Source organism: Penicillium antarcticum (genome assembly GCF_028974205.1).
Source record: "Penicillium antarcticum strain IBT 31339 chromosome Unknown utg000009l_segment0_segment0, whole genome shotgun sequence".
NCBI lineage: Eukaryota > Fungi > Ascomycota > Eurotiomycetes > Eurotiales > Aspergillaceae > Penicillium > Penicillium antarcticum.
In genome coordinates, this window is record NW_026695307.1 from 5,663,290 (window position 1) to 5,675,982 (window position 12,693).

Genomic DNA, 12,693 nt, shown 5'->3' on the forward strand with positions numbered 1-12,693 from the left:
GTTAAGTGGTTTGGGCGCGCGTCGGAGCAACTTGCAACTCACAACGATGGACTCCAAGCTATTTCTGGCGGAGAATGTGCTCAATGAGCGACATGCGGTATGTTATTTTTATGTTCTCTTTGAAGTTTATATTCTGACGGGGAACAGGTCACTTATCGCTCGTTGAGCCGCGCTCTCAAGGTGCACGCCAATCGAGCCAAACAGTAGGTCCAAGAACTCGACGAAGAGCCAGCAGCAGCTGATAACTTGGTGGCTTAGGATTCTCTTTGAATTCCACCGCAATGAGAATGCGAAGAAGCCACAGACCGTCCACGCAACCTATGTCATCTCCGGTATCCAGAAGGCGCCAGAGACGGCTCCTCCGAATGGCCTTGCCAACGACGAGGATGAGATCATGCAGAGTAGTCCTTATTTGTCCAGCTCTATGCCGAACCAAGATGCATCCTCAGACTCCCCTCGCATTGCGACAATCATTTTAGCACGCGAAGAAGATTTGGAAGGTACGCTGGTCCGACGATGGCGGTGGAAGGCTGAATACTGAACAAACGGGGCAGATGCGAAATCAACTTTCCAGTCGATATCAACTATTCATGTTTACAGCCTGGAACCCACACCTCTTCCTGATTTGAATGTATTGGTCGATGCCAATCGCCAGATTGCGATCAATTATGCGCAGGAAGATCCATTGGAGTGTGGAAAGCAATGGGGCATGATCCAGAACCGAAATGTCAAGGTATGGCGTTATCACCCCGAGTGCCAATTCAAGTGATCTAAATGGTGTCTTTCTTAGCGGAGAACCGGCGCGCGCCCACCTCCACCTCCCGCTGCTAAGAGCCCGGCCCCAGCTGTTAAGGCAGCAAAGCCTTCTACCGAGTCAGCAGTACCTGCCAAGCGACCATTACAAAATGAGGCTGCTCCGGCGAAGGTTGAAACGAAGTCCGAAGAACCGAAGTCTCAGTCATCTTCTGGCGCAAACTCCCAGTCATCTTCGAAGCCCGTTGTCAAAGCTGCGTCTTCCAAGAAGGGCAGTTTGTTCAGCTCTTTCGCCAAAGCGAAGCCAAAACCAAAGACAGCTGCCCCTGCAGAGCCTACCGCACAGGATGGTCCGTCAACCCAGTGCGACATTGAAATAATCGCTGACACATCACAGTTATGCTTGATGATGCTTCCGAAGAGGAACCTGAAGAACTTTTCCCTGATAGCGGTGACAGGGCTGCTGCTGCAAACCGTGAAAGCAGAAAAGAACGCGAAGAAAAACTAAAAAAGATGATGGACGATGACGAAGCTGACGGTATGTGTTAAATTGCGACTAGAAATACAACCCTACTAATATAAATCAGACGAAGAAATGCCTGACGCCGACGAGGAATCCCTTCGGGAACCTACGCCTATCGAGCAACCACCGCCATCCCAGCCAGCCGAACTTAAAGAAGAAGTAACCGTGCAAGGCGGGCGGCGGCGAGGCAAGCGACAGGTCATGAAGAAGAAGACGGTCAAGGACGAGGAAGGATACCTAGGTTTGCTCAACCCGATGTAACCTATTAATTTAATTTGTTACTAACTTGCAACAGTGACTCGGGAAGAGGCATCGTGGGAGTCATTCTCCGAAGATGAGCCGGCGCCCAAAAAGCTAGCTGTCAATGTTCCCAAGGGTAAGGCTGGAAAAGCTGGTCAGGGTCAAGGTAATATCATGTCTTTCTTTGGAAAGAAATGAGCTGTTCAATATACATGTCTTCAATACCATATTGTTCTCTGGAGAGTACAGTACCTTGGTACGGAAGTATAGAAGTAGCATTGCCCAAACAGGAAATCAAACAATGACGATCTTCTCCGCAGTGGAGAAGAGAACATCCCGTGCCTTGGCCGATGTCACCTCAATTCGGGATTAAATGCACCGAAAGTATAGTTAAATTATAGTCAGGGCTACATTGCATAGACGTTCACCTCAATGTGTGGAATGTGACCCTACCCCGGTTGCGATCGACATCCCCGTCTTATTTACCCCAGTTCCCCCACAACATCCTCTTTTGCTTCGACTAAATCTAAGCAACTCACAGCTATGACTCTCTCGATCGTTCTCGCAGCGTCTCTGTTGGGCCTTGCCAATGCCCTTGCAGGTCGCGATGACCCAGCCATCCTAAAACGAGCTTGCCCTGACTACGTTTCATATGCATCGACACCGCAGTAAGTACCTCCCCACCAGAAAGTAGACGGACAATTGCTCACCATAAATGATAGCGCCCCTTATAGTGAAGGGCCCTTGAAGCTTCCCTTCCAGCGCCCTGCAGAGGCATGTCGGACATTCTCGTCGCCCGCCGTCGAGAAGGTCATAGATGATATCACCTCGCGCCTAACAGATAAGGATCTGGCCCAGCTCTTCCGCAATGCCTACCCCAACACCCTGGACACAACTATCAAGTGGCATACAAATGGATCCAGCGCCTCAGCCAAGCGAGCCAGTTCACAATCCGGCCCACAGTGGACAGGCACGCAGACTTTCGTCGTAACAGGCGATATCAACGCCGAGTGGCTGCGCGACTCAACCAACCAGCTTACAAACTACCAAGCCCTGGCATCAACAGACGCGAGCCTTTACTCGCTCATTCTCGGCGCAATCAATACCCAGTCGGAGTTCGTCATCCAGAACCCATATTGCAATGCATTCCAGCCACCATCTCTCAGCGGCATCAAGCCAGAGAACAGCACCCAACAAGACAAAGTCCACCCGGCCTACGAAAAGTCCTTTGTCTTCGAGTGCAAATACGAGCTCGACTCACTGGCTCATTTTCTCCTCCTTGGCACAGAGTTCCACGAGAACACCGGCGCAACCGATTTCCTCACGGACCGTTGGTACAAAGCTCTACAAACCGTCCTGGATACCATAGACGCACAATCCCAACCAACATTTAACTCAAAGAGCCAATTCGTCACAAATGTATACACATTCCAGCGCCAGACGAACATCGGCACCGAAACACTCAGCCTGGAAGGCGTAGGCAACCCCCTAAACAGCGAAACAGGCCTAATCCGCAGCGCCTTCCGTCCAAGCGATGACGCCACGATCTTCGGCTTCTTCATCCCACCCAACGCAATGATGTCCGTTCAACTCCAGAAAACGGCAAAGGTCATCAAAGCTGCCGGTGGACCAGACGATCTAGTCAAAGACCTCCAACAACGCGGCGAGAAACTAGCCAAAGCAGTCCGCAAACATGGAATTGTCCAGCACCCGACCTATGGTGATGTCTACGCCTTCGAGATAGACGGGTATGGCTCGCGCGTTCTGATGGACGACGCTAATATCCCATCACTCCTCTCCCTCCCATACCTCGGGTTCCTGGACAAATCAGACACCGTCTACCAGAATACCCGCAAGATGATCACCTCCAAGTCCGGAAACCCTTATTATTTAGAAGGTCCCGCTTTCCGTGGAATTGGTGGTCCCCATGCTGGTCTTGAGAATGCTTGGCCGATGTCTTTGCTTGTTGCGGCTATGACTTCTGATGACGATGATGAGATTCTGGCGAATATCAATCTTGTGCGCGATTCAAGTTTGCTGGGTCTTGTTCATGAGTCTATTAATGTTACTAATATCAAGGATTATACTCGTCCTTGGTTCTCGTGGGCTAACTCTGTCTTTGCGCAGACTATTCTTAAGGTTGCTGCTGAGAGGCCGCATTTGATATTTGGGAAAGGAGCTGAGGCTTATACTGTGTCGTAAGCTTCAGAGAGATGTTTTGGGCTTTGTTGTCTGAAAAGATACCATCTGTAGCTCCCTGTTGGGCGTTTTATCGTTATCAAAGTCTAACGAAATTCATGTATAAGCTCACACTAGTAGTGTAATTGTACAGGGTGTTCTGCATTCAGAAACATATCTTATATAGATCATTGGATCAGACCTTTTCCATGTTTTAATGCAAGTCTCGCGTAGAAATGGTTGGTCTGAGTAGATTCATCATCATCTATAATCCTCACAGATGTTTATGTGCAATGTTCGCAAGGATATAATAACAAAAGGGATATTAAGTAGCAATTAAACCAACACTCGCCGCAGGCCCTCAGTGCCGCCAAGTACTCTTCGGCCTGTGACGGGACATCTTCCCTTACCACTCTCCCATTTACCAGAGCGTTTACGAGGACCCTTATCTTCAGGGTTATCTCCGGTGCCCTTCCGAGCGTCTTCGTCGTCACCAGTAATCTCCTCTTCCCACGGCGCACCAGCACCCTCACCAGTCATAAAGTCCAGCTGGCGCTGATGCTCACCGTTCAGCCAGTGGAAGATACATACGTAGCAGAACACGTATCCTGTCTGACACGCAGTCGGGTTAACGAGCTGGCCCATACAGACAGGGCATGTATTCGCACTCGAGGGATCAGCTGGAGGCAAAGACACAGTATAGATGGGAAGATAAGAGGTAGCAGAGATAGGAGGCTGGTGGCGACGGGGAGACTTGAGCGCCGGTTTCAAATCAGCAGCACTCTTCTTCTCCAATTCCGCCTGTTTCTTAGCCTTCTCCTTCTCGTCTGACGATTTCCGTCGTTCGGCTGGGGATGTCAGGCCCGCGACTACCGGAGCGGGCAAGTCGAGAACGTCAGTCGCCTTCCGGGCAAGCTGTCGCGAGAAGTCACTTGCATGCCACCATTCCAAGAACTTGAGAGCGAAGATCGATGCGGGGAGAAAGTACCGTAGCGAGGCCAGCGCTTGTGTGTGGAGGTTCTGGGGGCTGAGAAGACCCAGCAGACCACCGCCGGGTCGCTGAGAGCGTCCGGCACCAGGGCCGGGCTTGGGATCTAGCACGGCAGCAATGGCGTGGTGATCTGCGGAGCCGAGACGACGGATGCGCGTACCGATCAGCCATAGGAATGGCGATGAGTACTTTGTGTTATCGAATAGGTAGGCGAGGTTGAATGCCAGAACGGAGAAGTAGTACGCAGCATTGACGGATGGATAAACTTTGCGTAGGAACCACTTATAGAAGTGGAGGATGCGCTGGCGCAGCGATGGATTGGCCGGCAGGTCATCGCTGGGGTTGTATCGGGGACCGCCGCCCATGACCAGAGATGCATGCGGCGCAGCGTGGATATCATACCCTTCGTCAAGCTTGCGCTTTATGTACGGGATTCCGACCATGACGAATAGGTTCTTCCAAATATCTGTGGAGTGTAATTTGAGGGCGTCACGCACAGGGCCAGCGGCGCCGACCTGGGCGCGTGGAATCTCGCCATTCTTAGTGCGAAGAACGCGCTCACGTTTTAGAGAGTAGAAATTCTCTGTGAAGGAGCCGCCGAAGGTACGGAGATAGTATCTTTCGACTATTAATGAGAGGAGGGCGTAGACTTCGTCATAGGAATTGAGGATCCGGAGGAGGTACCGCGGGTGGCGGTGTGTTGCGACTGCGAGGAGATAACGTAGAGATGGAGGGAGGAGATCGGATAGTTGCTGTTCAGCGAGGAGTTCTGTCGCGTGCGAGTTCGTTAGCGATGCTGCTGTATTGGGGGGGGGCTTCCCCGTGACTGGGGTCTCCCCATCTCCGCGGGGAAGTGTCAATCGTCACTTACCGAAGAGGGACGGCTTGTGCTCGTCGAACTCCTGTTGTAGACTAGGAAGATACTCCATCTTCAGGAGCAGTCATACTTGGGAGAGTTGGAGATGGGGGAGAGATGCAGGTGACAGTCGCCGGAAATAGTGATCGTCTGCCGAGGCTCAACTTATCCGAGCTGACTACTCCGCTCGACTTGGACTAACAACTTTGAAATGCTCAATTGACAAAACTTGATATTGTACATGCAGAGTATATGCTGGATTAATTTACAGATATTGTTCGTCATTCAGGGCCCGGAGGCAAGTGCCTCCTGGCAATCAGTCCAGAGTGGCATATAAAAACTCTGAGGACCATCTTCACGGTTGTGAATGGTTGGGTCAGCCACCAAGATACAATGCATGATTGCAGGCACAATCAGGCCTTGAAGCTCTATTGCAGGAGACTCCTCGGCCATCAGCGGTATGCCAAGGGAAAGGCACTCGCGGGCTCGCCGTTCGTCGCCAAGGTCAGCGTGCAACTGGAACAGCTGGGTGTAATCGTCATGTGTACGGTTTAGGCCTTTCAGAGGGAACTGGTTCCATAATCGCCAGAAACCATCGTGGTCACCGCAGTTGAAGAGCGTGACCATGAGCTTGCGAGCCTCGCTTGCGTCGAACGGAACATTAGCGGCCGCGATAATCTTGGTCAACCGAGACAATATTCGCTCCTGGGATTTAGTTCGCTGAGCAGTAGGCGATGGCTGTGAAGCTTCTTCCACGGACGATGCACTTGGTGTAGCGACTGTTTGGTAGAGGATGTTGAACATTCTCATGCTCAAAATCGGTACGCCGCGTAGGCTGAGACGATCCAAAACACTCAGGGCAAGCTCCATATCACACTCAGGAATATCGGATGCAATTTCCCCGGTGTTCGCACTGATTGGTCTCGGGGCAAGCAGGCCAGAGACAACATCAAACCCAAGGTCATCCGGCAGATTGTGGCCATTCTGGAGGAAATCAGAAAAGGCACTGAACAGGGCATCTTTACTGTAAGCCGGGTGCTGTCTGGACACAGCAATTGACAGCAACTTCAATCGAAGGATAGCCTTCTCCTGGTCGGTGCTTTTGGAAGCGTGGTTGTTATAAAATAGTCTCAGAAAAAGGGTGGACGTGCGATCGCTTGGGCCACTTCCAAGCTCGCTTCGTGCATTTTCGGCTGTAAGCTCACTGAGGGTCTCAAGCAGAGAAGCCGGGGTCATTTGGGATGCAACAGCTTCTGCGCTGCCAGCAGTTGATGAAGCTCCCATAATAGGAAAGGCAGATCCTAGGTCAGACTCAATGGGACTCATTTCAGGCACTGCGAGTCGTCGCATGGTATGAAAGCTTCTCTTTTGGTTGGGGGAAGATCCGAAGCCATCGGACATAGACCTGGGTGGTGCAGAGTTAGGCTTGGAAGAATCGTTCACTTGAACGTTCTTTCGGCCTTCGCGGGCTAGAGTAGCTTCCCAGAGACCATCTAGATCAACGTCGGCCCGCTTCTCCTCCGTAAAGATCTGGACCACGACGTTAGTTCCAAGCTCGATGCTGCCGAATCCTTCGAAGCCAGCATCGCTAAGCTGTGTCGGAGAAATAGCATCCTTATCCACAACGCCCGCATTGACACAAATCCAGCCCGTGGTTATTCCATCGTCTTTTTCATCGATCATGGCACCTGCGGCGGCGGCAGCGCGCGCCCGCTTGGCTTTGCGGCGGAGTTTGATCTTTAACTCGTTGCGTCCTAGTAGGCCATCTGCATATGGAGACAACTTGTATTGGCTTCGCAGCCAGCGACAAAGGCGATCAGCGGACACATTCAAGTGCTTCACGCTACGGGCAGTTCCAACAATCATGATCACATTGGCACCGAGGGCCGCTGGAATTTCGAGGCCGCGTAGGTCAAACAACTTAAGACTATCAAGACCAAGATCTTTATATGTGTACTCCAGAAGGGTGGAAAGCATCTCTGGGGTGTCGTCTGGGATCTCGGGGAGATGGGCCTCAGTCAACGGACGATCCTCGACCGGTGCCTCCTCCTGCAGGTACCAAGGAACATGCTGAGACGAGGCAGGCGGGTTGCTTTCGGTCTGTGCTGGTGTCTCTTCCGGTTCAGCTATATGGGAATCAATCTTATGCGCAGTTGGAGGACGATCGGATCGCAGTGAGCTTAGCGTGGAGAAAGCTTTAGGGTTGGATATCGAACGGGAGGGAAGAGAGTATCGCGGCAGTCGAATACCGGAGGCGGAGACGAAAGACCGGAGTACCTCATGGCGACACGATTGGCATGCAGCCCCTCGTAGAAGAGCTCTGCTCATGGTGAAAATGTTTGAAACAAGAAAGTGAGGAATCTTGGAAGTCCTGATTTGCTCCGGATGATATCAACGATAGCAGCGCCAAACAGTGCAAACAGCTGACTCATCCAAAAAAAAGATTCTCGGAGGGGCAAAAGTTACAAATCCACGATAACCAGACTCGAGTCCTGGACTCTATACTACGGTCATTTTTTCCTTTTTCTTGATTTAGGCATTCTACTCAAGATGTCGATGGATCTGGATGCCCCCGTCTATATGCAGCAGCAGGAGCAGATTGCAGCAACGTACGTTGTGTTCCCCCGCTAATGCCTGATTAGATGCTAATAATTTGCAGTATTCTTTGCTGCAACTGTGGTGCTCCTATTGACGGAACAACCTCAGCTGGTGCCCTCTGCTCAGATTGTATCCGACTTACTGTCGATGTTTCCCAGGGTATTCAACGTGAAGCCACCCTCCACACTTGCAAGGATTGCGAGAGATGGCTGCAACCCCCCACCAGCTGGGTTGTCGCTGCCCCCGAATCGAAGGAACTCTTGGCTTTGTGTCTGCGCAAGCTGCGTGGTCTCTCCAAAGTCCGCATTATCGACGCCAGTTTCATTTGGACCGAACCCCACTCCCGCCGTATCAAGATGAAGATCACCATCCAACAAGAAGCCTTCCAGGGTACCATTATCCAGCAGACATTTGAGGTGGAATATGTCGTCGCTTCACAGCAGTGTCCTGACTGTCAAAAGTCTTATACCCACAACTCCTGGCGCGCCGCTGTTCAGATTCGTCAGAAGGTCCCCCACAAGCGAACCTTCCTGTACCTCGAGCAGGTCATTCTTAAGCACGGTGCCCACAAGGATACCGTCAACATTAAGGAAGCCAAAGACGGTCTTGACTTCTACTTTGCTCAGAGAAACCATGCTGACAAGATGGTTGAGTTCTTGCAATCAGTGACTCCTTGCAAGTCGAAGAAGTCCCAGGAACTTATTTCGATGGATATTCACACCTCTACCAAGTCGTACAAGTTCACATACTCCGTTGAGTTGATCCCCATTTGCAAGGATGACTTGGTTGCTCTACCACTTAAGTTGGCTCGCTCTCTGGGCAACATCGCTCCTCTGACCCTCTGTCACCGCGTCGGCACTGCCGTCAACCTCATGGACCCCTGCACCCTCCAAACAACCGATGTTCCCACCGGCGTCTACTGGCGTCAGCCTTTCAGGACTCTTGCCGATGTCACCGAACTCAAGGAGTTTATCGTCATGGACATTGAGCCCACCGGTCTGTCCAACGGTCGTTACCTTATGTCCGAGTGCACCGTTGCCCGCGCCTCGGATCTCGGATCTAACGACATCACCTACTTCACCCGGACTCACCTCGGTGGTATCCTGCACGTCGGAGACTCCGTTCTCGGTTACCACCTGACAGGAACCAACTTCAACAATGAGCACTTTGAGGAAATCGAGCGTAGCAACCAATACGGCTCCACAATTCCCGATGTCGTCCTCGTGAAGAAGCACTACGTCCGCAGCAAGAAGTCCAAGAACCGCAGCTGGCGCCTCAAGCGTATGGCCAAGGAATACGAAGACGAGGCCCTCGCTGGCGGCAACGTCCCCACTAGCAAGCGCCAGGAGCAAGAGCAGAACCGTATGGAGCAGGACTACGAGATGTTCTTGCGTGATGTCGAAGAGGACCAGGAGCTGCGTCACACCCTTGACCTGTACAAGGTCCGTCAACAGCAAGCCCAGCCCGACCAAATGGAGGTGCAGATGGCCGAGAACGATGATGTGGATGAGGAAGCCGAGACCGTTCCTAAGATTAACATGGACGAGCTCCTCGATGACTTTGACGACATGAACATGGACGACAATGAATAAGCTCTTGCAGCTTTCTGCGTGTGATATCCTTGACGATCATGGCACTGGCCGGCGTTTCTGTTTTGTTTCTGGGTCTTTCAATCCAATCAAAAAAAAGTTCCTTATTTTCAAATAGATACATGCAATGTACAGCATGCGGATGCAATTTACAACCTCCGAAAAAAGAACATCGGTTATTTAACAATCCGAAAGTAGACCAGCCTGGAAACTAAAAAATCTTCCCAAGCACCCTCTTAGTATCATCAGCAACAGCCCCCTCCTTACTCCCCTGGACAACCTCACTCTGCTGGAAGCGTCGTCGAACAGGCTGAGCAATTTTCTTCTGCGAAACCTCTGTTACCTCATCCTTCTTTGCACTCTCCTCCAACCTCCTCCTAGCCTTCTCCTCATTCTTCCTCGCCATACCATCAGCAACACGCCCACTCTCAACACCAGCAACAAACATTTTCTCCTCCTTCTTCGCACGCGAATCCTCAATCCGCTGCCTAGCCTCACGCTCACTTCTCTCACGCTGAACCTGCTCCATCAAATCCGCCCACTTAAATCCACGCAGGTATTTCATATTCCACACATCATCATGGTACCACCCACCCTTCTTTCCACCGACAATATGCGCATTCAGCGTCTCGGCGCAGATCTTGGCCGTCTTCTTCGAGGCGAATTCAACCCACCCGTCCGTGTAGGTCTTGCGCTTGTTGCTTTTGCGCCGGTTTCCGGCTGCTGAGGGGAGAAGCGGCGCGAGGAAGATCTTCGTGATTGGTTCAAAGCCGCGTTGTTCTAGCATGCCTTTCAGTGCGAAAGGTTTCAGGTATGGTGGCAGGGAGGAGAGGTAGATAACGCCCGTTTTGTTTTTCTTAGGTGGTTTTCCGTTGGCCAGTTTGGGCTTCTTTTCGGTTGGCTGGAGGGCTTTTGTGCGGGCGATTTTTGCGGCGGCTTCTAGGAATGCGCTGTCTTGGTCTGCTTCGTCGTCGTTGGAGTCTTCTTCGTCATTCTCGGCGTCTTGTTTGGTCTTTGCTTGCTTGCGGCTCTTGCCCTTTCCTTTGCCGCGAGTTTGTTCTTCTTCTAAATCTTCGTTGGAGTCATCTTCGTCTGATTCTACTCCGAAGAAGTCTTGTGTCTCGGCTGTTCGTCGCCGCTTCACGGCTCTGCCTTTGCTCTCTGCCACATTGGCTTCGGAGTCGTAGCCTCGATCGCTGGTCTCATCATCGCTGGCTGCAGTGTCCAGGAATTCGTTGTGCGTGCGGGTCGTCATTTTGTAGATTTGAGAGAATGTAGAAACAGTTGTGAGAGGCGGAAGTCTCCAACTTTTTTTTTTAATACGGGTGGCCCGTGCGCCCGCGGGACTATACAGCCAAATTCAATGCTGAGAATTTATAGAGATCAGAAGAGTAAGATTTATTGAAGTGACTTGACATAGTAAATTGTATATATGACTTCTAGTATATCTTTGAAGCAAGCTGCTCAAGCTTCTAATGCAATGAAAAAACCCCCCCTCCCAAGGTATCCACGAAACGCCAACAGGAATTGGTAGTGGTCGAGGACTATCCATCCCCGAATCTCACGATGTATGTTCAGAACATAGAAAAAGGTAAGTGATCAAGAAGTGGGAGGCTTCTAAATGCCCAGTGACCACTTCAACCGCTCATAAACAAAGAAACTGGTAGCAACCATGGGAATAACCTTGATATATCCAATAGTCAACCCAACCCAGAAACCACGGAATCCCCTCTCGAGCCAGATAGTACGAGCAGTCTCGGCAATTCCAATGCGATGTCCGTCACCAACTGCACCGCTCACTTGCATGCGTCGGCGGAGGACCTCGAGCGGATATGAAGATGTTTGCGAGACCATACCGGCAAGCGCGCCGGATGATAATTCTGCAACAGCCGTGAGCTGGGGACCCTTGTCAGATCTCTTAGACGTTGAACCAGGAATGGTAGTATATTTCGCAACAGCAGGGAGACGTAACCAGTCGCCAACGGTGTCATGCGTGAGGAACGACATTCCAGCGTAAGGAAGCATTCCAAGGATCGTAGGGGAAAAGCCGCGGTAGAAATTGGCCAGTCCAGAGCGCGGCACGACCTTGTTCACAGCCGAGGAAGCACTTTCAGCAGCAGTGACGGTCGAAGATTCAGCCGCGGCAGCGGAGCCTGTTGACGGGGTCCGCGCGCGCTCATTGTAGATCTGGCGGCAGACGTCTGTCAAGGAAGAGCGGGAAGACTGTTTCGTTTCGAAGGCCATTCGCACACGAAGAAGTTCTAAAGGGTATGTGAAGAAGACGGATGTGATTCCGGCCATGCTGCCTGATGCCAGTCGGCGGAATACAGTCTCTTTATCCCGTGACGGGATTACAACTGCGCGGATCTGTTCGTATGCGAGGAATTTAATGGCGGCGTAGGGGAAGATTCGGATGAGAGTTGCGGAGTGGCCTTTGTATAAGCCCATTGCGCCTTCTGAGCGCTTGATGTCTCTGATGGCTGCGGAAAGACCATACCAGCTGCCTGTGTATTTTGCGAATTGCGGGTTTGAGGCTTGGAATAGGATCTTGACGCGGTCTAGGGGTGCCACGACGGTTTTGGCCTTGATTTTCCACCGATGTCAGTATATAAATATCGCATCTGGGTCTTCTTCGTTTGCGCACTTACCGCACACCCCGCCAGTCCTCCTGCTAACCCAGTTCTCGAGATGTAATCCAAGCTCTGCTTCTGTGGAGGTTTTGTTTCGCCATTCTGCTGGTCTGCTACAGTAGTTCTTGAGACCATGGGGGCTTTTGCGCTGCTCGTCATCGCGCTCGGCGATCTCGAGTGTGAAATTTCGCTCATCGGAGCAGACTGTGGCGTGGAGTCTGGGGTGTGAGGTGGGTTTCTTGATTGTGTGTTGCTGCGGTCGTGATTGACATGGCCCGAATAACCAGTCGACATGGGAAGAAAGGGCGAACAGCCGAGGCCGGGGGAAATATCTG

At 51.6% G+C, this 12,693-nt stretch overlaps 6 protein-coding genes across 6 annotated transcripts; 2 read left to right on the forward strand and 4 right to left on the reverse strand.

The window, feature by feature from the left end:
• Window positions 1-46: 46 nt before the first annotated feature.
• N7508_010482 (Six-hairpin glycosidase) lies at window positions 47-3,718 on the forward strand (the record flags this gene model as incomplete). Its single annotated transcript, XM_058468542.1, has 10 exons — window positions 47-97; window positions 148-203; window positions 259-500; window positions 555-733; window positions 791-1,103; window positions 1,151-1,291; window positions 1,341-1,517; window positions 1,572-1,682; window positions 2,058-2,184; window positions 2,251-3,718. 10 exons carry the CDS (start codon window positions 47-49, stop codon window positions 3,716-3,718), a joined length of 2,865 nt encoding a protein of 954 aa, XP_058316388.1.
• Window positions 3,719-4,030: 312 nt separating this feature from the next.
• Window positions 4,031-5,614, reverse strand: pex12 (ubiquitin-protein ligase peroxin 12; the record flags this gene model as incomplete). Its single annotated transcript, XM_058468543.1, has 2 exons — window positions 4,031-5,454; window positions 5,557-5,614. The coding sequence occupies 2 exons, from the start codon at window positions 5,612-5,614 to the stop codon at window positions 4,031-4,033; spliced, it is 1,482 nt and encodes a 493-aa protein (XP_058316389.1).
• A 212-nt stretch (window positions 5,615-5,826) lies between these two features.
• Window positions 5,827-7,869, reverse strand: N7508_010484 (RsfS/YbeB/iojap family protein; the record flags this gene model as incomplete). Its single annotated transcript, XM_058468544.1, has 1 exon — window positions 5,827-7,869. The coding sequence occupies one exon, from the start codon at window positions 7,867-7,869 to the stop codon at window positions 5,827-5,829; it is 2,043 nt and encodes a 680-aa protein (XP_058316390.1).
• Window positions 7,870-8,091: 222 nt separating this feature from the next.
• Window positions 8,092-9,731, forward strand: N7508_010485 (ribosome-binding protein NMD3; the record flags this gene model as incomplete). The annotated part of the gene is made up of 2 exons (XM_058468545.1): window positions 8,092-8,150; window positions 8,201-9,731. The coding sequence occupies 2 exons, from the start codon at window positions 8,092-8,094 to the stop codon at window positions 9,729-9,731; spliced, it is 1,590 nt and encodes a 529-aa protein (XP_058316391.1).
• A 208-nt stretch (window positions 9,732-9,939) lies between these two features.
• Window positions 9,940-10,983, reverse strand: N7508_010486 (RNA-binding ATPase activator ESF2; the record flags this gene model as incomplete). The annotated part of the gene is made up of 1 exon (XM_058468546.1): window positions 9,940-10,983. The coding sequence occupies one exon, from the start codon at window positions 10,981-10,983 to the stop codon at window positions 9,940-9,942; it is 1,044 nt and encodes a 347-aa protein (XP_058316392.1).
• A 362-nt stretch (window positions 10,984-11,345) lies between these two features.
• N7508_010487 (coenzyme A transporter) lies at window positions 11,346-12,652 on the reverse strand (the record flags this gene model as incomplete). The annotated part of the gene is made up of 2 exons (XM_058468547.1): window positions 11,346-12,311; window positions 12,377-12,652. 2 exons carry the CDS (start codon window positions 12,650-12,652, stop codon window positions 11,346-11,348), a joined length of 1,242 nt encoding a protein of 413 aa, XP_058316393.1.
• Between the last annotated feature and the right edge of the window lie 41 nt (window positions 12,653-12,693).